The sequence below is a fragment of the Saprolegnia diclina genome (genome assembly GCF_000281045.1).
Source record: "Saprolegnia diclina VS20 unplaced genomic scaffold supercont1.23, whole genome shotgun sequence".
Classification (NCBI taxonomy): Eukaryota; Oomycota; class Saprolegniomycetes; order Saprolegniales; family Saprolegniaceae; genus Saprolegnia; species Saprolegnia diclina.
The window spans coordinates 459,340-482,431 of record NW_008246090.1 but is presented as its reverse complement, the minus strand read 5'-3'; the positions used below and the strand labels follow the sequence as shown (position 1 = coordinate 482,431).

The window sequence follows — 23,092 nt, the reverse complement described above, 5'->3', positions numbered from 1 at the left end:
TTTGGATCCAAACCGGCAAATCTGCACTCGCACCAATGTACGCGGCCCTGGACGAGACCCGGCGCCACCGCGCCGCGCTCAAAGATTATTTGCTCAGCCCGAGCCATACCCTCGTGCCCCACGCCAAGCATGCGACCGTCATTGGCGCGTGCTTTGTGTGTCTGCGCAAGTTTTACATTGTGCGCCCGAAACACCGCTGCCCGCTCGTACGCGCTGATTCTCGGGTGTTAATGCATTGAATGCGTCGCTGTCTAGTGCTGCGAAGTCGTGTGCAGTCGGTGCACGTGGTCCCTCGACGTGCTCGGGCGCGACCACCATTTGCACCAAGTCGTCGTCTGCGTGAGCTGCTACTTTGACAAGCGCATCCAAGACCTTGTGACCGAAGGCGACAGCGACGACGACGACGACGATCCTGGCGCCGCCTACCCCAACGATCGAGACGATGACGACGATACCTCCTCAAACGACGAAGAGTCGTACTCGGAGGACGTGTACCCATGGACACCGACAAGCGATCGCCGCATCTCGATGGACAACACCACCAATGCTGCTGCGGGCCATGCCAAAGTATCCGAGCTTGATCCGCTCCCTGAGACGCCGGCGCCAAGTCGCCCCAAGCCGCAACGCGCGTCGCGTCTCCGGCCGCGCCGGTATGCCTTTGTCAAGCGCGACGAGCTCGTCCCAAAGCGCGAGCTCATACCCAAGCGCGGTGCAACGCAGTGCGAGCGCTGCCACCGGTCGTTCAAGCTCCTCCACCGCAAGCACCACTGCCACACGGTACCAACCTCTCTCGTGTTGAGGCTTTTCGATGCGAACTGGAGTAGTGCGGCAATGTCTATTGCAGCCACTGTACGACGTATCAGTTTACGTCGGCTGCGAAAGGCCATGCACTCTGCCACGTGCGCGTCTGCTGGACGTGCGTTCACATTAGCATCGTTCAGAGCACGTTTCGAAGCTGTCGGCGCAAGCAGATGACGGTGACGGCGCTACTGCACGACCCGTCGTTCCATCCGGTCCAAACGCGGCAGTACGAAGGCCGCGATGTGCTCACAAGTGTCCTTCAACTCGAGGCGAGCGGGATCGTGCCGTATGATAGCCTCGTCTCGAGGGACTACCGGTCGCTTGTCAACAAGCACACGACGTGCTTTTCGTGTCGCTCGGCGTTTCTCTTTCTCTTGCGCAAGGATTATTGCCGACTGGTATGTACAATATTGTCCTGACGGTTTCCGAATGGCAATGTAAATGGTCTAGTGCGGCGAAGCGCACTGTTTGTCGTGTCTCAACGCGCTTTTGGCCGCGGGGAAAACACACTCGGACGAGCTCGAGCTCGTCAAAGTGTGCCAAGCGTGCCGACTGCAGCACTGCGAAGACGTCACGCGCCGTTTCTGCGGCATCGAAGCGTCGCCGTGACCGACATGTGTATGTTTGTATCGACATCATTTGTCGAGAACTTGTCGTTTGTCTCTGTGTATTGTGCTTGGTATTTGACATGGTGTCGTGTTGAAACTCAATCGAAGTTGCTCTTTTATCGTTGTTTGATATTGAGGTTCGTGGACACGAACTCGTTGTTGCAACGAGCACCTATCTCGGACAATATTGGCGCGTGACGGCGGACTCGAACCGCGTCAAGAAGGTCGACTGCAACAAAGGCAAGCCAGCAGCAGCGGGCTTCGAAGCACGACGCCAAGCAACGGGCACACGTTACCTGTCTTTGGGCCGGCCCAAAGCAGCCACTCGGCCGATCCACAGTGTGTTCATCTCCTCCTCATTTGCGATGGCCGAACGTCCGTCGCGCCGATGGTCGATCCTCAAGGACGACCTCCTGCATCCCCTGGGGCTCGTGCCTCTCCAAGCGCGCGCCAACTGCGCCGTGTGTCTCCGAACGTTTTCCTTCTTTCGCGCCAAGTACAACTGCTCGTTGGTACGTCGTTGCTAGTAGCTTCTCGTTTCAAAAGATGGCCGTCTAGTGCGGCCACGTCATTTGCCGCAGCTGCGTACTCCGGCTACCGGTACAAGACGACGAGAAGCAGCAGCGCGTCATGGCCTGTGAAGCGTGCCTCTTTCACGAAGACGAAACCACCCATCGACGCTGCCAAGCGTCGGCCTCGGACGTCCCGCTGCTGGACGAGGCACCGTCAACCACCGGATCGGTGTCGCTCCCGTCGTCGCCCCTCCCGCCCGCACTACGTGTATCTGCGCCCACACGCACCACGTTTATTTCGCACGGTGAGCTCGTGACGATATTGCCACCTCGCCGAAGCGCACTCTGCACACGCTGCCACCGGGTCTTTGGCGTCTTCCGTGTCCAATACACGTGCCGCACGGTATACCGTCCTTTCCCACTTTGCCGTTTTGTGACAGAAACGTCCTGTCTAGTGCGGCGATGCTTTTTGCGGTCATTGTACCCTTACAAAGCTGGCGCTGCGTCCGGACGGTCGCGCTTCGTACGACGTCGTGGTGTGCAAGACGTGCGTGCACATTAGCGAGGTCCATGGAGACTATGCACGCTGCAAAGCTCTGCAGCCCGAGGTCCTCGTCCGCCTGCATGCGCCAGCGGATGCACCGCTGCTCGCGCCAGACGATGTCGTCGCGGCTCTGCGTCTCGAATGCCTCGATGTCGTCGAACACGCTAGCTTGATCGAAAAGCAGCGCTGGGTGCCCACCAAGCAGCGGTCGACATGCTTCAAGTGCAATGCACGCGTGCCGTTTGTCATGTACAAGAGCCACTGCCCCCTCGTACGATGACGATGTGGACATATTGTCATGCGCTGTAACGACTCTTTCTAGTGCGGCGAGGCCTTCTGCGTCGTCTGCTTGCATGCGATCCTTGTCGCGCACGCACCAGGACGACCCGAAATGTACATTGCGCCCATCTGCCCGTCGTGCCACACGCGCCATTACGATCTTGTGAACCGCCGCTTTCTCGGCTCCCCAAGCGACGCCAACAGTCCGGGCACACCGCCCGTCTCGCCAAATGCGTCCGTGATGCTTCACTTGCTACAAACCTCGGCGTCGCCCTAAGCAAATTGTATATACTTCTTCAAACGAATCTATGATTCCAGGTTAGCGCATGATCCGGTCCGCAAGTGGTGCAGTGTGTCGAATACATGGTGGAACTAATAGCTTGGAGAGCCGCACGTGCACTGGAATCACCCTTCATGACGTGGCGGCGTGGTTGGCGTTGATGCGGGTGGGTTCTTCGTAGACCCAACCCTAGGGTAACGTAACACGTGTTGCGGAGATCCCAGCACGAGCTGCCCCCATCAGCACTCAGCGATATCGTAGCACTGTTCTAACTGCGTTCTCGTCGTCTCGTTGTCAGTAAAGGCGTCCTTTGCCTCGAGTTGTACCGTAGATTCTGGTGTGGCAGCCAATGATGACCGCGTACGAGCCGTTTGGTTGGCCGTCAAGCCGCTATGGGTGTCATGGTGTAATGCCCTGTTGTACCGTCCATGACTCCTCATCATGAGCGACAATGATAGGTGAGAGTAGATACAGGCATCATCATCGAACGCCGGCCGGGCCTCTTCTACAGCAACGTACGCACCATGTACTGCAAAAGACACTCAAGCTACGGTCACTGCGACAACGCACCGCGTCCGGTGCAGGCACACGGACGGGTCTGCTGCGGAATAGTGTCCCGTTGACTACAAGCCGAATAAAACGACAGAAGAGGCAACGTATATAAGGGCGGCGGATGGGCAGAAGGGATAAGAGACTCTAAGCTACACGGACACGGTTGTCGGAATATAAATAGCTCCTCACTCGGCTTCGCGCGCGTCCAGCTTGGCTTCCATGCGCTTGACGGCGTCCGCGAGCTTGTCGATCTGTGCTGTGTGCTGGCCCAATGTCTGGAACATGGCGCCTTGCTGCGTCGCGAGCTGCTGCTGCGTCTCGGTCGTGCGACAGAGTAGGTCCATGAGCATCGTTTCCATCTTGGGACCGGCCACAACTTGGCCGTCACCGCCGTTCTGCACCACGAGGTCCTGCGACTCTTGCACCGCCTTTGCAAAGCCGGCGGGGACAATGGCCGCGGCGTCCGACTCGGACACGACCACGGCCGTTGGCGCCGGCGGCAGACTCGACGAGAGCGGCGCGGCCACCGCATTCTTGCGGTCCTCCAAGTTCTTCATCGCAACGTTCGAGAGCTTCTCGAGTGTCGCCAGGTCGCACGTGTGACGCGGCTGGTTGTCAAACACAAAGACCGTACCGAGGATCTGGCCCGTCGGCGTGATGATCGGTGATCCTGCGTAGAAGCGGATGCTTGCGGCGCCCGTCACGAGCGGGTTCTTGGCAAACCGCTTGTCGTGGAGGGTATCCAAGACGACCATGGGCTCCTTGGAGATGATCGTGTGCGCGCAGAACGACACGTTGCGCGGAATCTCGGTTTGCGCGAGGCCCACCGACGCCTTGAACCACTGGCGGTCCTTGTCCATGAGCGAGACGACCGCGATCGGGCACTTGAGCGCGTTCGACGCGAGATCGCAGATGATGTCAAACACGTCTTCGGGCGGCGTGTCGAGGATGTCAAAGCTGCGGACGGCTGCGAGCCGCTCGTCTTCGCCTGTGAGCACCGGCGGTTTGGGCCACGGGTAGCCCCAGCTAAAGTCGAGCGGGTAGTTGTACTCGGCGCTGGGGTCGTACGCCGACCCGTAGCTGCGCTGCTCAACAAACGAGCCGGGCGGCGACGATCGGTATGTCGCGTCCGAGGTCTTGGCCATGCTCGGGCTCGCCTCGACGGTTTTCGCCGAGTAGCGCATGTCCGGTCCGTTGTCCACGCGCGCGTTGGGCGGCGCCTGCGGGTTGCCGCCACCGCCGGCTTGGTTGAGAATGCACGACATGCACACTTTGACTTCGGTCTTGCCCTTCACGGGCAGATCCGCAATCTTCTTGAGGAGGCAGTTGCCGCAGACGACCTCGCCACACTAGCACCATGGCGTGAGACGGCGGACTCGACGACGGGTTGCGGTGGCACGTACCACGCGGCAGTGGTGCTTGCGGCGAAAGTTGTGGAAGTTGCGCGTGCAGACGTGGCAGCGGTGGCGCTCGGCGTCCTGCACCCACTCTTCCTGGGGCTTGAGCTGGTCCATCGTGAGCACTTCGGTCGAGCGGCTGTTGACGCGCATGGCCTCGGCCTTGTTCATGCTGCCTGCCATGGCTCCTCTTCGGAAATACCGGAATTATAAAACCGCTGTCACTCTCGCCTTTGCCGACCTTTACACTGGCCTCTGTCTTTTTCTCTCAAGTGCGTTTTGGTATCTTGATGTTTGTATGTGTCTCTATTAAATGCGCCACGCACCCGATCAAGTGCGCCCATCTGGCTCCACAGCGTCGTGTTCTTTTATTGTCCAAAAGAGTCTTTTATTACACATTCGAGTGTCTTTTAATCGGCTAGTGTCTTTTATCTTTTCTCAACCGCCGAGTGTGTCTCGCTCGCCCCATCGTCGCTCGCTCTCATCGTCGTCGTCGTCGGCCAAAGTCCCAAGTATTCGAGATCCATACCTCTAGAAACAGGCTGCCACAAGCACTGCAACGTGGGGCAAGGACCACATACATACATCGACTATACGCGCCTGCTAAAAACGCGACGGTTGCGCCGAGGTGCAGGCGTAACCCAGATTGCCGTCGCGGCCAGAGAGTGGTTGCGAAGGAAGCTTCCTTGGCCGAAGTTGAAGTTGTCGGGCACGACGCACACCACTTCTTGAGGCGCTTTCGTGACTTACGCGAGCCAGCGCGCGCTCATAAGCTCCTCGATGCTGGCCTTCTCGCGCTCGCGCCAGCTCTGTTGGCTCAAAGACACGGCGCTTTGACGCGCAAGGATCGGCCATTGTCCGCTGGTCCGGCTTTTCTACGTTTCTTTTGTATGCAGTAGCCAATCCGGTGTCGCCAAAGTTGGCTTTTGCGCCAATCACACTCGAGTTTTGCCGCCCACGGTGGACGCGGGCAGCATTACGCATGGCGCTTGACCGATGGACACGACCCATATGGTCGTAGGGGCCGCCGCCGACATGGAACGCTATGGCGCGTCAAGCCAGCACCACGTGGAATCTCCATACGATACGGTTTAATGCTGTGCCTTTGCTCTGGGTTGTCCATGCGTACCCACGGCGTGGGCGCAAATCGCGCCATATTGAACATGCTGCGACATGGCGCATGTCGCAGCCACGCCGTGTTGGTCATGCGGGTCGCGGTATACGTGGTGCGGCCGCACTTGGTCTGTGTATGGCCCACTTCGCCTCCTCACTTCGCGGCCACAGCATGCCCCGCGACAACAGCCGGAACGAGATGCTCATGGCGCGGAGCATGAACGAGGTGCTCTCGGCGGACCAGATCAAGAACAACACCGAGTGGGTGCCCGACAACGAGCGGTCGCGCTGCAACCTCTGCACGCGCAACTTTGGCAGCTTTCGGCGCAAGCACCACTGCCGCATGGTAAGCCCGCCGCCAACCATCCGTCTCCATGCTAAAGCGTCCTAGTGCGGCGAAGTGGTCTGCAACGCATGCCTGTTGCGCAAGTGGGCCGAGGTCCAGCGCGGCAGCCGCATCGAGGTCAAGGTGTGCATGACGTGCATCCTCAACCACGCCAAGAACGGCCCTGCACCGGCGCAGCAGCCCAAGCCGTCCTTGGGCCACGCGGGCGTTGGGCAGTCGGCGTCGTTCCGCAACACGCGCATCATGTCGGACAAATCCGGTCGGTACTCGTCGCGTGACGACGGCGTGCCGAGCCATTTGCAGTCGCCGGTCGAGTCGTCGATTGGCAACGACGTGCACCACTACACGGAGCGCGACGTGCCGATGAGCTACGACTACCCACTCGACTTTAGCTGGGGCTACCCGTGGCCCAAGCCGCCAGAGCTCCCGAATGAAGACGAGCGACTCACCGTTCTCCGGAGCTTCAACATTTTGGACACGCCGCGCGAAGACACGTTCGAGATCATTTGCGACCTGGCGTCCAAAGCCATGAACTGCCCGATCGCGGTCGTCTCGCTCATGGACAAGGACCGGCAGTGGTTCAAGGCCAATGTCGGCTTGGCGCAGGGTGATATTCCGCGCAACGTGTCGTTCTGCGCTCACACGATCATCTCCAAGGAGACCATGGTCGTTCTCGATGCCAAGCAGGACAAGCGGTTCGCCAAGAACCCGTTGGTGACCGGCGCGGCCAGCATCCGCTTCTACGCGGGCTCCCCGATCGTGACGCCGTCCGGACATGTCATTGGCACGGTCTTTGTGTTTGACACGGAGCCGCGCGCGACGTGTGACATTACGACGCTCGAGAAGCTCTCAAATGTGGCCATGAAGCACTTGGAGGACCGGCGAAACACGCTCGCGGCCGATGACAACGCGTCGTCATTTGTCCGTGCCGTGCCGCCGCCGCAGCCGCTGCAGTCGCAGGCGTCGCTCGAGGCGAGCGCACTCGTGCCCACACCTAACCTCGCGACGCAGGACCTTGTCGTTCAGAACGCCGGGCCCGGCGATGGCCAAGTCGTGGCCGGTCCCAAGCTCGAGACGATGCTCATGGATCTACTCTGTCGGACGACCGAGACGCAGCAGCAGCTCGCGACGCAGCAGGGCGCTATGTTCCAGACATTGGGCCAGCACACGGCGCAGATCGACAAGCTTGCGGACGCGGTCAAGCGCATGGAAGCCAAGCTCGACAGCATTTAATGCGTCCTCGTCGTTGTCACACGACCTCGCTGCGTATGTGTGAAGCATGTAAAGAAGACGGCGGAGAATGGCGGCAGCGGGGCGTGTTAGTACCATATATAACTGAAAAACATGATAGCGTTCACGAATCTACTCGAGCTCGATCACAGGGGGCACGAGGAGGTGCCAGTACTCGGCGACCTCGAGCCACCACAGCGCTTCGCGGCCGACGCTCAATGGCATCACCTGGTGCGCTTGCAGCATCTCGCGCCCTGTCGGCGGGCCAATGACCATGACATACGCGCCAATGGGCAGCGAGAGCGACCGCGTGTTCTTGAGTACGTTCTCGACGTGCACCCAGATGATGCCCGTGCCGTCGTCAAGCGCAATGCGCTGCGGGCTTGCCTCGGTCGCGACGATGACACCCTAGAATAGTGTATCCAAGTGGTAGCCGCCCAGGATGGCCGCGCTCGTACCTGGACCCATGCCCGCGTGAGGTCGACGCCTCGATACGTGTACTTGCTGCGGCTCTCAGGGATCGCTTGGCAGGCCACGAGCTGGCAGGCAAAGAGCTTCCGCGTTGTGCTGACCGACAAGCCTTGCATCCTGCAATCCTGGAAATGATACACCGGATACGGTGCCAGTCTATCCGGACATTTCGATTGCTCGCGTGATCATGGAAGCTGGCGGAGGTCGACGACGAGGGTCGGTGACCGGCAGGCGTACACGACGCCGCTCTCGGGCTTGCCGCGGACGCGCCCCAGCTCGACGAGGTCGCCGACAACCAAGTGGATGGCCGACGTCACGAGCTCGCCATTGACAAACGTGCCATTCGTGCTGCCAAGGTCGTCGAGCTGTACCGCGGGCCTAGCCCAGGATGTATGAGGTGACCGCCGTCTGCATATCCACACGACGTACGCGGCCGTATCGCCATGGCCGTGGACCGAGATGCGTGCATGGCATTTGCTCACGAGGCCTTGAAAATGCTGGCTCTCGATCACAAAGTCACAGCGGGTCGAGCTGCGGCCGAGAACGTGCGAGTCGACGATGCGAATGATGCGTGGCGGCGACGGCTCGTCGAGTCGAATGAGCTGCAACACGGCGCTAAGCGGCGGTGCAGTGAGCGGGGGCAGCGTCGTGGCCGAACGCGGCGCACTGTGTGCGACAGGCGGTGGCGGTGCGGACAAGGTGTGGATAGGTGGCAAGACGCCAGTCGCCTTGACCATAGTAGACTGCAGCCGGCTTAGAAAGGCCTTCTCAGCGGCGATGCGCTCCTTGGCCTTGTAGTGCTACGTGACACATGGGAATATAACGTTATTGCTCACCGTGCAATCTCGCCGTACCTTTTGCAGATGGGCTTCGTACCATTTGCGATGCGTGAATCGCCGGCCGCCGCACTGAGGCGCAAAGCATCGATACTCGGCCGGCTCTACCTTGACCCGGGCACTTGGACGTCGTCCGAATGATATCAGCGGAGGCAAGACGCCAAGCACATTCGTTTCCGGGGCTGCTTGGCGCAGTGTCCCGAGCGATGTCTCTGGCGTGGTTGGTGGTAGAGACACCAGTAGTTGCGCCGCTTCTCGTATGGACGCGCGTCGCTCACTGTCGAGAGCGTCTGGCGGCGGTGCCATGACCACGGGTACCACCGCCGACGGCTGACGCTCTCGCGCCCGCCACGCCCGTTGGAGCCGAAGCACGTCTTTGGCGGCGACTCGTCGGCGTTGGCGCATATCATACCGCTGTATCGACATCTTCCATCTCGCGGTGGCGCTGGCTTCTTGCTTGGCGGCGCGCCATGTAGCGTACGTGGCCTGAATGAGCAGCGCGGCCGTGACGACCACTTCGTACCGGCCACTGCCAAGCTGCGACTCGAGGTCGGCGCGGGTCATTTGGAGCTGGTGGAGCAGCTGAGAGAGACGCGGACGAAGCGTGTTGACATCGTACTCGAACGCTGTCTTGTCCAAGCTCTGGACAAACAGAAAGTGGCGCTTCGAGTTGTCAATACGTGCCGAGCATTTCACGCAGACAATGCCGGTTGCCTTTTGGACACCATTGTGCGGCGAGCACGATAGCGCACGGTCGGTGGCCGCAACGTCGTCAAGGCAGAGACGCTCGGCCTCAAGCACAGTTTGCAGCCTACCGTAGCAGTACACGCATCGTCATGCTGAACAAATCTGCAGCAATACAAGACCTGGACCGAACGGCACGCCAGTGCTGCTGGATGCGCCGTAGGGGCTGCGACCACCGCAACGACCACCGGCAGCTGCGATTCTTCATAAGAGATTCTCGAGTACTTTGCCATTCATAGGACGCATGCCGACGGTCGTGCAAGGTCCGAGCGAGATGGCGGAGTAGTACGTGGTAACAGCGACGAACGTGGCGTGCGTGGATAGGACGCGTGCCGCGCCGACGCGCCTTGAGCTCGCAAACGACCTTGCGCCGAAGAAGCTGGTGCCGCAAGTCGCGGCTAATGCCATCCAGAATACGCTTGCAGCTGTCGATGGCGCTCGGCATCCGCGATGCCGTCGTCAACGATGGTACGACGACTTGAAGTGTATTTTAGGGGCTGCGTTTCAATTCGGTTCCTAGTCCATGACGTGATCCCGATGTGACAGATACAAAGAGAAGAAACTATGCTTGCAAGTATTATCTAACCCGTCTACCAAGGGTATATAAGAGATGCGTCTACGTATGAAGAACGCATGTACAACGTGTACACATGTCCTTCTCGCGGCCGGTGCGCTTGGACGTCGTTTCCAGCAAGGTGTAATTCCCTTGCCAGTTTCCACCGAGTCCAGACGACGTACTACATCGCTTTGTCCACGATGCTACTACGGGCCACAGCTGTGAGACTACCGTGGTTGGGCACAACACGGGGATACACCTTGAGTGAGTCAAGGGAAGGACAATCCGCAAAAACCTGGTTCACTCAGTTGCATCCACTGGAGCTACTTGGGCGAGACATGCACGCATATGCTTCAAAGGCCCGGAGTTGCTCGTCGGACGACGGGGTGTACGTGAGCGGTGCCACGACTTCTGCAACCCTGTCGGCCGAGTCGGGTCGGCTGCCGTTGGATCGGTTCGAGACAGGTCTCTCTTTTCGGGACGCTGGACGGACAAGAGTGATAGGCGGTGTCTCGTGCGGTCGAGCGTCCAAGTCCTTGTCCAATAGGACGCTCCAGTCGGCCACCTCGAGCGGATTTTTGCCAAACGAAAACATGGTGACGGCGGACGCGCCCAACGGCGTCTCTGGACACGACATGGCGTCGTTGTCATTGTTGTTGTTGTTGCTTTCTTCGCAGTCGTCGGCCCCGAGGAGCGCTCGGTCGACCGAGGTGTACGGAGTCGCCTCGCCCAGCGGCAGCGTCATGTGCAGCTTCTCGGCCAGGTTGGGGTCCTGGATGTACATTTGAAGTGCTTTGGGTTGCGGTAACGGCCGGCTCGCAATGTCATTCCATGTCTGCTGCTTGGGCGTTGATGGCGCGGGGCGTTGCGGCGATGTTCGCCGCGGTGCCGTCACCGGCTTGGGCGTCGGTGGCTTTTGAAAGATTTTGCGAAACCCACCCCCGACACGCTTGAGCACGGTCGTGCACGGTCGCGTCGGTGGTGGCGCGGGCGTTCTAACGATCGACACCGTCGTCGGTGCGCGGCGCTCGCTTTGTGCTGGGTAGTCCGTGTCGTCCTTGCTCGTCACCATGGTGTCGGTGTCGCATGCAACTGCTGTCGCCGGGCTGGCAACCGTCGGGGGTAGTGCTATTAACGCCGCATCCCGCTGGCCCAAGGGCTCCACCACTTGGTCGTTGCTTGCTTTGGGGGGCAATACAACGGACGCTGGGCGAGGACGCCGAGGGTATCGCTTTGCCACCAAGTGACGGCGCATGTAGGCCTGGATCCGCGTCGCCGATGCCTCCTACGCCACCGACCTTACGATCGATCGCACTCGTCAAGGTAGTCGCACCTGGCTCACGGCGACGCGGCGCGCCCGGTATGCTGCTTGTGCCGTCATGCGGCGAACATGCGCTTGGATCTGCGCAGCCGCCGCATGCAGCGCCGCGAGCTCCTTGCGCACCACGTAGCCGCGGTGCAGCGCTTGAATCCGGTTGGCGCATTCGTGTTCCCATTGCCGCTCGCTCTCATCTTTGAGCGCTTGGTGGTGCTCCCAAATGCGGAGACGGCGAAGGTACTCGCGGTGCTTGCGCTTCTCTTCGAGCTGGATGTGGGCTTCGTGCCGAGCGACGGCGTAGGCAGCGAGCTTCTCTTGCCGCCGCACCGCGTCCTGGGCGCTACGCACCGTGACTGAGCGACGCGATCGAGTCAAAGACAAGAGGCCCACCGTTGGGCATCGCGCAGTGACATGCGGGGCGCGTTCTGTAGCCGGTGGTCCTCAAACATAAAGCCGTGAAACGCCGACGTGAACGCAGTCGAGCGGGGTCGGTTGAAGACATCTTTGCTGCGATACGAGTCGATTTGAACACCGACGTTGCTGGGCGACGCCGTTAGTAGCAGCGGTAGCTTGGTCACGGGCCGGTCTGTCCGCGCAGGGTGCAGCACCATGCTAGAAAGCCCCGAGGTGAAACGTCGCCCGGAATAGACCATACCAGGGTTGGCCACGTCATTGTCGTCATCGTCGTTGATGTTTGGCCGTCGAGAACAACATTAACCAAACCATGGACTGATCCGTGGAGACGAAACAAGAGGCAGCGAATAACGTGGACGGCAGCGAAAAACATTACCGCCATGGCATGCGTTGTGGCAGCGAGGGGTCCACAGTCCACCACGCTACTTCGTCAATCCTAGAGTTTTGCGTCCGTGCGGCAGATAACACTAGTGTGCTGCTTCATGCTATCGATGTATCGCAGGCCATACCCCAGGAGAGCCTCTGCTTCAGCAAGCAATCCCCGAAAATGAGCAAAGAACTTCGAGCAGCAACGTTCACTTGTACGAGTAGCGTGGAGGCGGTGACACACCATCATGAAGCCGACTCTTTCCCGCGCTAAACCAAGCAAGAGATGTGTTGAAATATACTCGTGGTTGCGATATAGCATGGCATTTAACCCGCCGTTTTCAGTACGCCAAACTAACGCGCTACCGATCACCAGTGTCGCTGGTTGTAGGGTTAGGGCTCCCACAACTTGCTCGCGGGGGCGGCGGGAAGCCACGGGTTGGGCCCAAAGCACTGCTTGGCGTTGCATTGAAAACACTCGGGGACTGCACGCACCGTGTTCAGCGCCGGCAGCGATGCTGCGAGCTTGGAGAGCAGACAGCGCGCACACACCACGTCACCGCACTATCACGAGGCATCACCACCAGAAGCTAGAAACACCCAACGTACCACAGCGCAATGGCGCTTGGTCAGCAGAAAGCGGCCCCAGCTACTGCAGCTAGAGCAAGTGTTGCGTTCGTACAGCGACACCAACGCGGCCTCCGTCGCGAGACTGCTCTCGGGGAGAATGGCCCTGGTGTCAAAGTCCAGCGCCTTGCGCAGTACGCTGTCGCGGTCCAGCGACGTTGTGTTTGACGGAAAGTCGGGTGCGTGGAAGAGCGCACGGATCTGCGGCAGCAGCACCTTGCACTGGTCGTAGCTGCCGCCATCGACGATTGCAATCATCGCACACGTCGAGCATACCCGCACGTCGTAGGACGAATGGCCGTCGGGACGCAAAGCAAGACCCGCAAGCGTGCACTCGGAGCAGTAGTGGTCGCCGCACTACTCATATCATTCATCCACGTCCTTGGTGCATGCGTCTTAGTACCGTCGCACAGCCATAGGTTGTGCTGAGCCACGGAAACGGGCGGCGGCAGCGGGCGCAGTCAACACGCGCTGCGCGCGGCGCTGCGATTTGGTCGGGTCGAATGAAGCGTTGGTCGCTTGGCCACTTGCGCGGACCCGGGCGATGGCACTCGTCGGTGCCATCCGCACCCTGCGGCTTGTAGCGGCCAAAGAGGTGCGGGTGGTTCTCATAGCACGGCGAGCACACTTTCACTTGTGCCGAGTGCGTCTCGACCGAAGCCAACTGCGTGCAGGCTTGGCAAACCACCTCGCCACACTACGCAATAGATGATGCATCATCATCAACGCAAATGTCAAGCGATTGAAGTACCAGGGCGCAATGGAGCTTGGCGGCAAAGAATGAGAACGGGCGGAGGCACACGGTGCAGCCTTTGCAGCTGCTCGCCGACGCGTAGGCGGACGGCGATAGCAAGTCGGCGGGCTCAAGCGTGGGCAATGCCATCGTCGTCGTCTTTTGGAAAGTGCACTTTCGAAAGGCTCGTTTTTATGTGCGACATGAACAGGTGCCCGGGCTACGGACCAATGGCAACGTAGCGACCATCATTTTCTAAAAGAATGATGGTCAAAGCTAGGCACCGGCTCTGCGTGCAGCACAATGTCAAACTCTATTCAAGCCTCGAGCTCGTCGAGCTCATTGTGCAGGAGCTCGAGATCAAGACTGACGAGAAGTTAGTCGTTAACCCCATTATCGTCTTTCAGGGCGTCGAGAGCCTCGGGTCGGCCGAGAGCTTTGCGACTGTTGTCTAATATCATACTAGTACAGCTGTAGTACAGTAGGCTGAGCTGGTCGGCCCCTGGTGTAGTGGTCGAGGCGTTCCACTTAAATTCGAGCTCGAACGGATAGCGGGTTCAAATCCAGCTGCGCGCATGCAAATTCAATTGGCCGACCTCCTGCCTCTGCGCGGTGTACCCAATCGGAAGGACCGACGTGCCGTAACCCGTTCGGGATTGGCAAAGAGGGCGTCGTTACTCACTTAGCCTCGAAGGAAAAACCTCCCACAACAAACATAAAAAAACGCACCCTCGCCAAAAGACGCCCGCCTCTCAACGCACCGTGTAAACAAAACAGAAAAACCTGTAGGAAATAATATCTCAATAGACTCATTCCAACAACAGTAGGCTGAGCTTGTCAACACCCCGTTCGTGACAGGTTTAAGCTTAGAGGTTTGAGGTTCAGCTGCGGACATCAACCATGCCTGTCGTCGAAGGTGCTTCTCTCTCTGCCCTGGGTACAGCGGGATACTCCATTCCGATATTATTGTGTTGTTGATGTGGGTCGACTATTAAAATAGTGACGTAGATCTCGGCGAGAGGAGGGCGATGTTTGGACGACTGCAAATGTGATCTTTCTCTTCTTCTTCGCGGAATCAAGCTCTGAAGATGAGATGCTAACGTTATAATGAAATGACCTTGCACAACAGTTGCTGACAAGAAAAAATATTTTCTTCCTACATATACTTACGCGTTCTTCTGGTTCTCAATTTGCTTGGCCTCGAGGCGCTGGACCGCTTCTTCGAGCGCGTTGCTATCAGACGGGCGCGCGTTTATGGCTTGGAACAAATGTCCTTGCTCCGCTGCGAGCTGGTTGTGCGTATTGGTCGTGAGGATGAGCAACTCGGTTAGCTTGTCCAATTCCATGGTCGTGACGCCCGTAGAGACTAGTTTCGCGCCCGTGGGGCTTGTCTTGGTGCTTTCGGGATCTGTGGGGCGATACATTGCGACGCTTGCCTGGCGTGGCCACTTTGAATGTGTCATGCGCTTTGCCTTTTCCGAGATGGCGTGACGCGCACGCGACGAACATTTCAAATGGCGCTGAATTTTAGGATCGGGAAAGAAGAATGCACGGTGCTTGATCATCTGCGCACCGCGAATCTTCTCTTCATATCGAATTAGAAAGTGGGGCCCTCTCCGGAACTCCAACCCGAATCGACCTAAACCAGTTTCTAAACCGGTAGATTAAAAGCAGTCGACAAGAACGACACCTTCCTGGCGTATCGCGTGTGCATTTGCGAGATTAAGAGAAAAGGGTACGGGTCGGGGCGTGGAAGCACCTTTGCACTGCTCGTAGCTGGTGCCATCGACGATTGCAATTATCGCGCACGTCGAGCAAACCCTTGCACAATACTACGTAGTAATTGCCATCAAAAAAGATGATTTATCATATACTGCAGTACGCTTCAATCGAGCCTTCTTCAAGCACACAGCGCTGCGGCGCGCTCGCGTCGATCACTGGAAAGCGATGTCGTTGCTTCGCTGCGATTTTTTGTTGCGCAATGGTCGTGCGACGCAGATATTCCACGAGGCTGACTTCCATGGTTCTCCCGCTCTCCGTGACTAGACCCATGTCCACGAGGTTTGTCTTGGTGCTTTGGGAATCCGTGGGGTGCTTCATTTCAACCTGCGCTAGATGGGGCTACTTTGAATGTGTCTTGCGGTTTCGAGATTGCGTGCGTCCCACGCAACAAATGGCACTGAATTTAGGATTTGGAGAAAATACATGCTACGGTGCAGCTAACGGTGCTTACCTGCACACCGAGAGCCGCGAACCTTCTCTTCGTGTCGCGTGTGCATTTGCGAGATCAAGAGAACATCGGGTGCAGGGTGGTGGACTTTGGTCGCAATGATTGATTGTCATGTGGCCAAAAAGAGTGCATGATATGGTTTCGGAGAAGCCACCATTAACTGCTAATTTTTAGTCCGAAGAGGACTAGTACAGACAGACGCTACGCGTGTTGTGCTTTTTTCGCCATCCCGCGGGTTCGGGGCCGTCGATAATGGTGCAGGTAATTATATTCATTTTTCACAATTTTATTTTCGACCGGTTCACTGGTACAAGGATGGGATGCGAATTGCCATGCATATTGATGTCATTTTGACCCCACCGAAGTCGTTTCTGGAGAAAACTGCACTTAAAGTTACAAATTTGCTTCTCCAGCGTTTCCCTCCTGCGCCTTTAGTTTGGCCTCCATGCGCTTGACCATTTCATCCAGGTTCTCAATGTAGTGGCTTCCACCACTGATTCTGGTAAAACCCGCTGATGTGGACTCTTCCGGGGTAGTCGTTGTGCGGAGGTGATAACCCGAAATCGTCGTTGCCCGGGGTGCAGCGCGGGCTCTCACGCCGCGACGCTCAGCAAGGCTCTGGGATCGTGCCATCGCTGCACTTGTACACTCGGGAATCGGCGGCAGCGGTGCCTTCGCGGTGGTATACACGTCGCTCATCGTCACCATCTCGTGGACCTCGATTGCCTCGGTCGTTTGAAACACAGGCGCTTGCTCCGCCGTAGCCTGCGGCTTAGCGATGGCCACGAGCAGGTCCATGAGCTTTGCTTGCATCGTGCGTGTTGTCGCCATCCGCTGCGACGTGGTCATCGTCTACGGCGCTCTGCGACTTGCCACCAACCGCTGTCATCGTGGTTGCAGGCGGGAACATCCGCGGCGCCTCGATCGGTGTCTCGGGATTCATACTCGCTGGAATGATGCGCGGAGCGTGGGGCAATTGTAGTACTGCGCTCGAAGATCGTTGGGTTCTTTACGAGTAGCCTTTGTCTGTGCCTTTGCGGCTTGGGCGTTTACGCGCCGAGCGTCACACTCTGTACAACCAGTGGTACCACCAAGGCGCTGAATTGTAGTTTCTGCCTTGTCCACCAGGCAGTGTTTCTCACGTCACTTACTGCGCTCTCCCGGGCGCTTTTCTCGTCGTAACGGCAACGAGGCATAGTTGTCACTGCCACATAACGCCGATTGTGGTCAGCGAAGGCGGCGTTGATGCGACGCCTACTTTTGATGGCTCAGTCGAGTGTCGGCGACACCTTGAAGGACAATACCTTAACTATAGCTTCCCTCATTCGTACCTTGTCGAAATACGTTATGTAGCCTCTATGAAACCGAAACTTGTAGGCAAAAATATACGTTAATGTCCTCGACAACACTCGCTTAGTCACTCTGCTTGTGCGCATTTAGCTTGGCCTCGATGCGTTTAACCGCTTCCGCGAGCCTCTCAATCTGCAATTTGTCGAGTTGTACGATTGGAAGTAGGGGAGTTTCAATCGGGCGGCTGAGAAGCTCCCGGAGCATCGCGTCCTTGGTGTCCTCCTGCGTCACTGGGGCTCGATCCTCGGCACACTGGAGGGGAGCGCGTGCAGTCTTGGGAATCGGCAGCGGGGTTGCGTTCTCTGTACGATCGACATCGCTCTTCATTTCCATCTCGCAGATACGTGGCAACTTGACAACTATGCAAGCGACCGAATGTTTCCCGTTTTTGTTGATTATCAAAAGACGTGAATCGAGACATGTGTGGCAAAGTAAGTAGCTTCCTTTTGATTGGCTGGATTATGGGAAGAAACGTAGGGAATGGCGCTTGCATTTGTGCTTCTGCGGCGCGCGTCGCCTTGGTTGGCTTGCAAGGGCAACCTAAACATGCCATATATAGCCACATATACTGTCATAATATGGCATACGCCATTATTAGCAAAATGGTCAACTGCTCGCGCTGTATTCGTCGCACGCCGACGGAAAGCAGCATCTTGTGCCCTCCAAAGGAATTGCAATCACCAGGCCAAGTGGCGGCGATTTCATTTCGGACCGCAAGGTGGCCGACTGAGCATGCTGCGCATCGGAGGTGGCGCCATGGCTCGAAGTACACGACATGCTATTGGTTGAAATAAATGAAGTATTGACCAATCATCTTGCGGTCCCGCCTAAAGCACGATCTTGGGCTGTGCACATATTGGCAAGGAACATCACGATGCTCGATGGCGTCCGGTACAAAATGTAGATCCACTTGTGACGTCCATGAGCTAGCTCGAGCGACACGGCGTGTCCCGGTTGAACTCATGTTGCCCATACCAGTACCCAATTCGGCAAAAAACAGTGGTCTGTGATATGGCTATCCCAAGGATTTCCATGCTGGGAGCCTCACGCAGTACCAAAAGCACCCAAAATTCCAGAGCCATTTTAGTTTCCATCATCTTCGAAGGTGAGGGATGTCTCGTTGCTGTTGGCGCCTCTTTTCTTCTGCCCCAATGCCCTGGTGCTTCCTTTTTGGTCGGCACTGGCAAGTTGAAGCCACCGCAATATACCGGTCGGTCGCCTGTGGCACTGGCAGGAATCACACAACTTGGCACATGCCACGATTGCATGCCACCGTGAGTCGACACAACGTGGCATGCGCCATGTTGAAGTGACACAATGCAAGGTATTTCCAGATTTGATGAACTTTGCATCGGCGCCCAAACGTATTGCCAAGCTGCGCGACGCGTCCTTCCTCACCATCGTGGACGCTACGAAGGCGACGACGACCGTGCGCATGCTCTTTTCCTCAATACGCAATGCGCCTCAGTCGTATGGTGATGGCGAGGTCACAACGGCAACAACTCGCAGGAGCGTACCGCTGGACCGCGGGATCACGGTCTGGCGAGCGGTCATCAAGTTCGTTGAGGATGTCCTTCTCGACACGCCATGCCATCTCGACGTTGAGGCGCCCTGGCAATGAAGTCATAGCGCATAGCGCCCGCCAAGGGTCATCGCCGAGCGCGTTGAGCGACTCGGCAAACGATGACACCACAGCCAAGTGCCGGACGTTGACGATAAAGGTCGATCGACGTTTTTGCCGACAGCTTTATTCGCATGGCCTCGTCTTGTAGTCGATACAGAGACCTTGTGGAAGCATGCCGATCGGTCCACCGTCCGAGTCCACCCGGTTGTGGCGCGCGGCCCGCATCCGGATATGCAATATGTATCCGGAAGGATCCGGTGGATCGGCTCCATTTTTAGTTATGGGTCGGGAGACGTTGCTCGTGAAGAAGCTGTCGGCGACCGCGGTGCTGCCGGCGCGCGGGTCGGCGCTGGCTGCTGGCTTCGACCTCGCTAGCGCCTACGAGTGCGTAATTCCGGCGCATGGCAAGGCGCTCGTCAAGACGGACATTGCGATCGCGATCCCGTCGGGTTGCTACGCCCGCGTCGCACCGCGCTCGGGCCTCTCGTGGAAGAACCACCTCGACGTCGGCGCCGGCGTCATTGACGAAGACTACCGCGGCAACGTCGGCGTCGTCCTCTTCAACCACGCGAACGAAGATTTCCACGTCAAGGCGGGCGACCGCATCGCGCAGCTCATCCTCGAGCGCATTGTCGCGCAAGCTGACGTGCAGGAAGTCGACGAGCTCTCCGACACTGCGCGTGGTGAAGGCGGATTTGGGTCAACCGGCGTCGCCAAGCGCGCCAAGGTTGAGCATGCGGCGACGACTTCGGCCTCGGTCGCCGGCGTCGACGCGATTGTCGGTGCCATTGCGGCTATTGAAGCTGACTTGACCGACGCCCAGCGCAAGCGCCTCAAGGAGCTCGTGGTCGCCGCCGATGATCGCCGCTTTGCACTCTTGGAGAAGGCAAGCGCGCAGTACATTGCGACGACGGAGAAGGCTGCATTCTTGGAGTGGGTCCATGCCCTACTTCAGTAACCGCCTGTCTTTCATACATTATGCATCTCGACAATATCGACATCCTCAACGCGCAGCAGCGTCACAAGTAGCTCGCAGCACTAAATAGGCTAGGTCGGTTATCAGTAAATAGGCTTGGTCTGTTATCCCACAGCAGGAAGACGGCAGGATATAGCGAAGCAAAAGCAACGACTTGTGCAAGCTTCGCGAACTCAAAAACGTCTTTGCTCCCACACATAGCCTTATTCCATATTCAACCATATGCGCTTCAGTGCCATTTCTAGTGCAAGTAACGGTCAAGAAGCATCTTATTCGCCAGCTCTCAACGTCACTTTGCACCACTGCAGAGAAGCCACCATCCCATTCATCCAAAAATTCAAGATTCAATTCACAAAATACAAGATTCACACATCCACGTCCCATCGTCGTCCGATGCGATTACATCTTGGGCTTCTCGAGGTCGCGCTCGTCTTCACCAACGACCGGCTCGTCGAGGGTCTCGTCGTGATCAAACTCTTGGCCGCGCTTCTCAGGCCCAAGGAGCGTCAGCAGCGCCAGCACCGCAAGCACGATGGCCAGCAACGCTGCAATCACCTTGGCGTAGTCGTAGCGCTCGACGCCGGCCTGTGTCGGCGGCAGCGGGTACACTTCGCTGAGCGACGCCTCGATGGTCGCCGCGGTCGACGAGATGAGATTGCCGAGCTGATACGAGGTGCCGACGATGAACGTCGAGTAGGACGGCGGCGCGAGCTCCATGAGGTGGATCGGGATGACGCCCCACGCCCCCTGGACGAAGAACTGCATGAAGAAGGCGGCGGCGGTGATGCTATGGCTTCTCGTAAAGCAGTATGGGTACAGAACGCAGGCCGCACCGACGACGCACGCGAGGATGCTAAAGCGGCGGCCAAACACTTGCGAGTAGTAGCCCATGAAGGTGCCACCCGAGATCGCACCGAGGTTGGCGACCACCTGCGTCACCGTGACTTCATTCGCGCTGAACGAGAGCGTGTTCTTGAGCATCGTCGGGTACAGGTCTTGCGAGCCGTGCGAGAGAAAGTTCATGCCGGCCATGAGCAAGACGAGGTAGCTGAGAAGGACCCACTGGCGCTGCAGCACGAGCTTGCCTTCCGAGACAAACGTCGACGAGGCTGCGTCCGCGCGACGGAGGTGGCGCTCCGTGAACGCCTTGGTCTCCGGCAGCATCATGCGGAAGAGAATGATGAGGACCGGCGGACACGCGCCAAACCAAAAGAGCGGCCGCCACCCGTGGCTCGTTGTGTTGACAAACACTCGGGCAAAGACGACCGCGAGAAGGTACCCGAATGCGTAGCCTTGTTGGAGGATACCAGAGATGAGACCGCGGGCCGGCGCCGGGGCGTCTTCGAGAGCTGTGGCCGCGGCGTTGCCCCACATCCCGCCCATGGCAATACCGTACAGCGCGCGCACCCACATAAACTGCGTGAACGTGTTGCAAAAGCCCGTCGCGAGCTCGAGCACGATGAAGAGAATGTTGTTGACAACAAACGGCCACTTGCGGCCGTACCGATCAGCGGCGAGCCCAAAGATGATGGACCCGATCGAGCGCAGCATGAGTGTGATCGAGATCCCCCACGTAATGTCCGTGTTGCTCTTGCCAAACTCCTTGGCGAGGTCCGAGAGCGTCATCGAGACGGTGAAGAAATCAAACGCGTCCCACGTCCAGGCCGCAAAACCGACGCCAAAGTTGAGCCACTGGAGCCGGTCGAGCGTCTTGAGGAGCGCAATGGGGTTGGCGACGGGGGCCATGGGCGGCTTGAGCGACGAGACGCGCGTGCCGAGGTACTCTTTGGTTGTCATCTTGGGCTGCGTGGCCTTGAGAGGCACGACATCCGGGCTGTTTGTTGGTGTCTGGATCACCGCATAGTCGTTCTTGGGCGTCGATGCCATGGACGAAGCAAAAGGAAAAGTGAGGAAATAGAGAAGGGTGGTTTTGGAGAAATTGTGGCGGAGGCTTGCGCTTGCACCACCGTTGGTCGAAGCAAAGACAGGCTTGATGTGCTGGAACTGGATCTGTGTGACCTTGATCGGTCGGACATGTGATAATTGTACGGCGTTTCCATGATACTACCAGCTTCAAGGTGGCACCTAATTGAAGTTCCGAGCGGCTGCTACGTCCCTTCCCCATCGAAAGCGTTATCGCACACGAGAAGCCTGTACATACTTGAAGGTACACACGTATAGTATAGTGCTGGAGTCGACGCGCTGTCGCCTGTCCGGACGAGGCCCGGCAAGGCAGAGCATGTGGTGCACGGCGAGCGATGCGAGAGAGCGAGAGATATGGGATTAATCTTAATCTTGGGTACTGAGTTCGATCAAGACCACGTAGCGTGTGGGCACTACAGGTCGAACAGGACAAGGGACGAACTTCGAGGTTGGAGCAACTATCTACGTAGTCTGTGCCGGGACGTCGTCGCGATCTCAGCAGATGATGCGCGCCTCGTCGTGCAACCCTTTCCCCCTCCGTCATAAAAATTGAACTCGCAAACGTTCTGTGGGCTTCCGTGTCGCTGTCTTTGGGACGCGACAGTTGGTCACTGGTGTCCCTGCAAGCTATAGCTACTACTGCGGGGTCTTTGGGCAGAATCTCGCAAAGATGATCTGTGAAGCGACGAAGACAAGAAGCTAGTAGCAACGCCACCCACAGGTGATCCCCATCCGATTGGGTGATGGGTCAGTCCCACCCATCACAATTGACATCGGCCAGAACCAGATGTTCCTGCGGTGCATTCCAGCCGTACACGCTGCCACGCCCTTTTTTGTAGGCGGCGACGGTCGACCATGCATGCCGGCGATGATGCACCCGTTTGGTGATATCCAGAGTACTGGCGATGTGCACCAATTTCATTTCGTCACCCAAACACTGACCCTTCGACGCGTCTGTCCGACTTTCCTACTGCCTCTACCGCCTTGGTCGGGTCACTTGCCTTGTCGGATCTGATTTGGAACAGCCTCTTTGGGGTGTAGCAGTCTACTAAGCTTCGTACACGTTAACGTACACGCCTTTGCGGCGACGGCCAAGGACCCTTGATGACGAAGAGGGTGCCGGCTGCGTCGCACATTCGTGATCGGAGTGGCCGCATCTGGTCCGTCGGAGCTCGGCATCCGTTCACATCACCGGGCGATGCGCCGTAGCTACTACAAAACGTTCACGGTGGCTACTGTGGTCCAAGGAGCTTTGCCCCGCG

At 58.0% G+C, this 23,092-nt stretch overlaps 11 protein-coding genes across 12 annotated transcripts; 5 read left to right on the top strand and 6 right to left on the bottom strand.

Annotated features, from left to right (window-relative positions):
- Window positions 1-14: 14 nt before the first annotated feature.
- SDRG_07948 lies at window positions 15-1,536 on the top strand. 2 transcript variants are annotated; one of them, XM_008613810.1, is made up of 4 exons: window positions 15-206; window positions 256-777; window positions 825-1,199; window positions 1,252-1,536. In XM_008613810.1, the coding sequence occupies exons 1-4, from the start codon at window positions 36-38 to the stop codon at window positions 1,408-1,410; spliced, it is 1,227 nt and encodes a 408-aa protein (XP_008612032.1). In that variant the 5' UTR covers window positions 15-35; the 3' UTR covers window positions 1,411-1,536. The 2 variants fall into 2 exon arrangements, with proteins under 2 accessions (XP_008612032.1, XP_008612033.1); XM_008613811.1 differs by having other exon boundaries at window positions 256-1,199.
- Window positions 1,537-1,758: 222 nt separating this feature from the next.
- Window positions 1,759-3,049, top strand: SDRG_07947 (hypothetical protein). Its single transcript, XM_008613809.1, has 4 exons — window positions 1,759-1,921; window positions 1,968-2,324; window positions 2,377-2,736; window positions 2,788-3,049. The coding sequence occupies exons 1-4, from the start codon at window positions 1,775-1,777 to the stop codon at window positions 3,019-3,021; spliced, it is 1,098 nt and encodes a 365-aa protein (XP_008612031.1). The 5' UTR covers window positions 1,759-1,774; the 3' UTR covers window positions 3,022-3,049.
- Window positions 3,050-3,626: 577 nt separating this feature from the next.
- On the bottom strand, window positions 3,627-5,194 carry SDRG_07946 (hypothetical protein). Its single transcript, XM_008613808.1, has 2 exons — window positions 4,980-5,194; window positions 3,627-4,925 (listed from the first exon to the last, which is right to left on the bottom strand). Exons 1-2 carry the CDS (start codon window positions 5,154-5,156, stop codon window positions 3,762-3,764), a joined length of 1,341 nt encoding a protein of 446 aa, XP_008612030.1. The 5' UTR covers window positions 5,157-5,194; the 3' UTR covers window positions 3,627-3,761.
- An 868-nt stretch (window positions 5,195-6,062) lies between these two features.
- SDRG_07945 (hypothetical protein) lies at window positions 6,063-7,793 on the top strand. Its single transcript, XM_008613807.1, has 2 exons — window positions 6,063-6,432; window positions 6,478-7,793. Exons 1-2 carry the CDS (start codon window positions 6,154-6,156, stop codon window positions 7,663-7,665), a joined length of 1,467 nt encoding a protein of 488 aa, XP_008612029.1. The 5' UTR covers window positions 6,063-6,153; the 3' UTR covers window positions 7,666-7,793.
- A 1-nt stretch (window position 7,794) lies between these two features.
- On the bottom strand, window positions 7,795-8,249 carry SDRG_07944 (hypothetical protein; the record flags this gene model as incomplete). The annotated part of the gene is made up of 2 exons (XM_008613806.1): window positions 7,795-8,070; window positions 8,121-8,249. 2 exons carry the CDS (start codon window positions 8,247-8,249, stop codon window positions 7,795-7,797), a joined length of 405 nt encoding a protein of 134 aa, XP_008612028.1.
- A 69-nt stretch (window positions 8,250-8,318) lies between these two features.
- On the bottom strand, window positions 8,319-12,198 carry SDRG_07943 (hypothetical protein; the record flags this gene model as incomplete). Its single annotated transcript, XM_008613805.1, has 6 exons — window positions 8,319-8,511; window positions 8,563-8,933; window positions 8,988-9,780; window positions 10,614-11,554; window positions 11,603-11,927; window positions 11,978-12,198. The coding sequence occupies 6 exons, from the start codon at window positions 12,196-12,198 to the stop codon at window positions 8,319-8,321; spliced, it is 2,844 nt and encodes a 947-aa protein (XP_008612027.1).
- Window positions 12,199-12,643: 445 nt separating this feature from the next.
- On the bottom strand, window positions 12,644-13,886 carry SDRG_07942 (hypothetical protein). The gene is made up of 4 exons (XM_008613804.1): window positions 13,746-13,886; window positions 13,398-13,691; window positions 12,977-13,351; window positions 12,644-12,931 (listed from the first exon to the last, which is right to left on the bottom strand). The coding sequence occupies exons 1-4, from the start codon at window positions 13,875-13,877 to the stop codon at window positions 12,761-12,763; spliced, it is 972 nt and encodes a 323-aa protein (XP_008612026.1). The 5' UTR covers window positions 13,878-13,886; the 3' UTR covers window positions 12,644-12,760.
- A 71-nt stretch (window positions 13,887-13,957) lies between these two features.
- Window positions 13,958-14,182, top strand: SDRG_07941 (hypothetical protein; the record flags this gene model as incomplete). The annotated part of the gene is made up of 2 exons (XM_008613803.1): window positions 13,958-13,965; window positions 14,008-14,182. 2 exons carry the CDS (start codon window positions 13,958-13,960, stop codon window positions 14,180-14,182), a joined length of 183 nt encoding a protein of 60 aa, XP_008612025.1.
- Window positions 14,183-14,893: 711 nt separating this feature from the next.
- SDRG_07940 (hypothetical protein) lies at window positions 14,894-16,806 on the bottom strand (the record flags this gene model as incomplete). Its single annotated transcript, XM_008613802.1, has 3 exons — window positions 14,894-15,093; window positions 15,602-15,651; window positions 16,607-16,806. The coding sequence occupies 3 exons, from the start codon at window positions 16,804-16,806 to the stop codon at window positions 14,894-14,896; spliced, it is 450 nt and encodes a 149-aa protein (XP_008612024.1).
- A 2,405-nt stretch (window positions 16,807-19,211) lies between these two features.
- SDRG_07939 (dUTP pyrophosphatase) lies at window positions 19,212-20,135 on the top strand (the record flags this gene model as incomplete). Its single annotated transcript, XM_008613801.1, has 1 exon — window positions 19,212-20,135. One exon carries the CDS (start codon window positions 19,212-19,214, stop codon window positions 19,887-19,889), a length of 678 nt encoding a protein of 225 aa, XP_008612023.1. The 3' UTR covers window positions 19,890-20,135.
- A 91-nt stretch (window positions 20,136-20,226) lies between these two features.
- Window positions 20,227-21,922, bottom strand: SDRG_07938 (MFS transporter, SHS family, lactate transporter). Its single transcript, XM_008613800.1, has one exon. The coding sequence runs from the start codon at window positions 21,792-21,794 to the stop codon at window positions 20,307-20,309; it is 1,488 nt and encodes a 495-aa protein (XP_008612022.1). The 5' UTR covers window positions 21,795-21,922; the 3' UTR covers window positions 20,227-20,306.
- Between the last annotated feature and the right edge of the window lie 1,170 nt (window positions 21,923-23,092).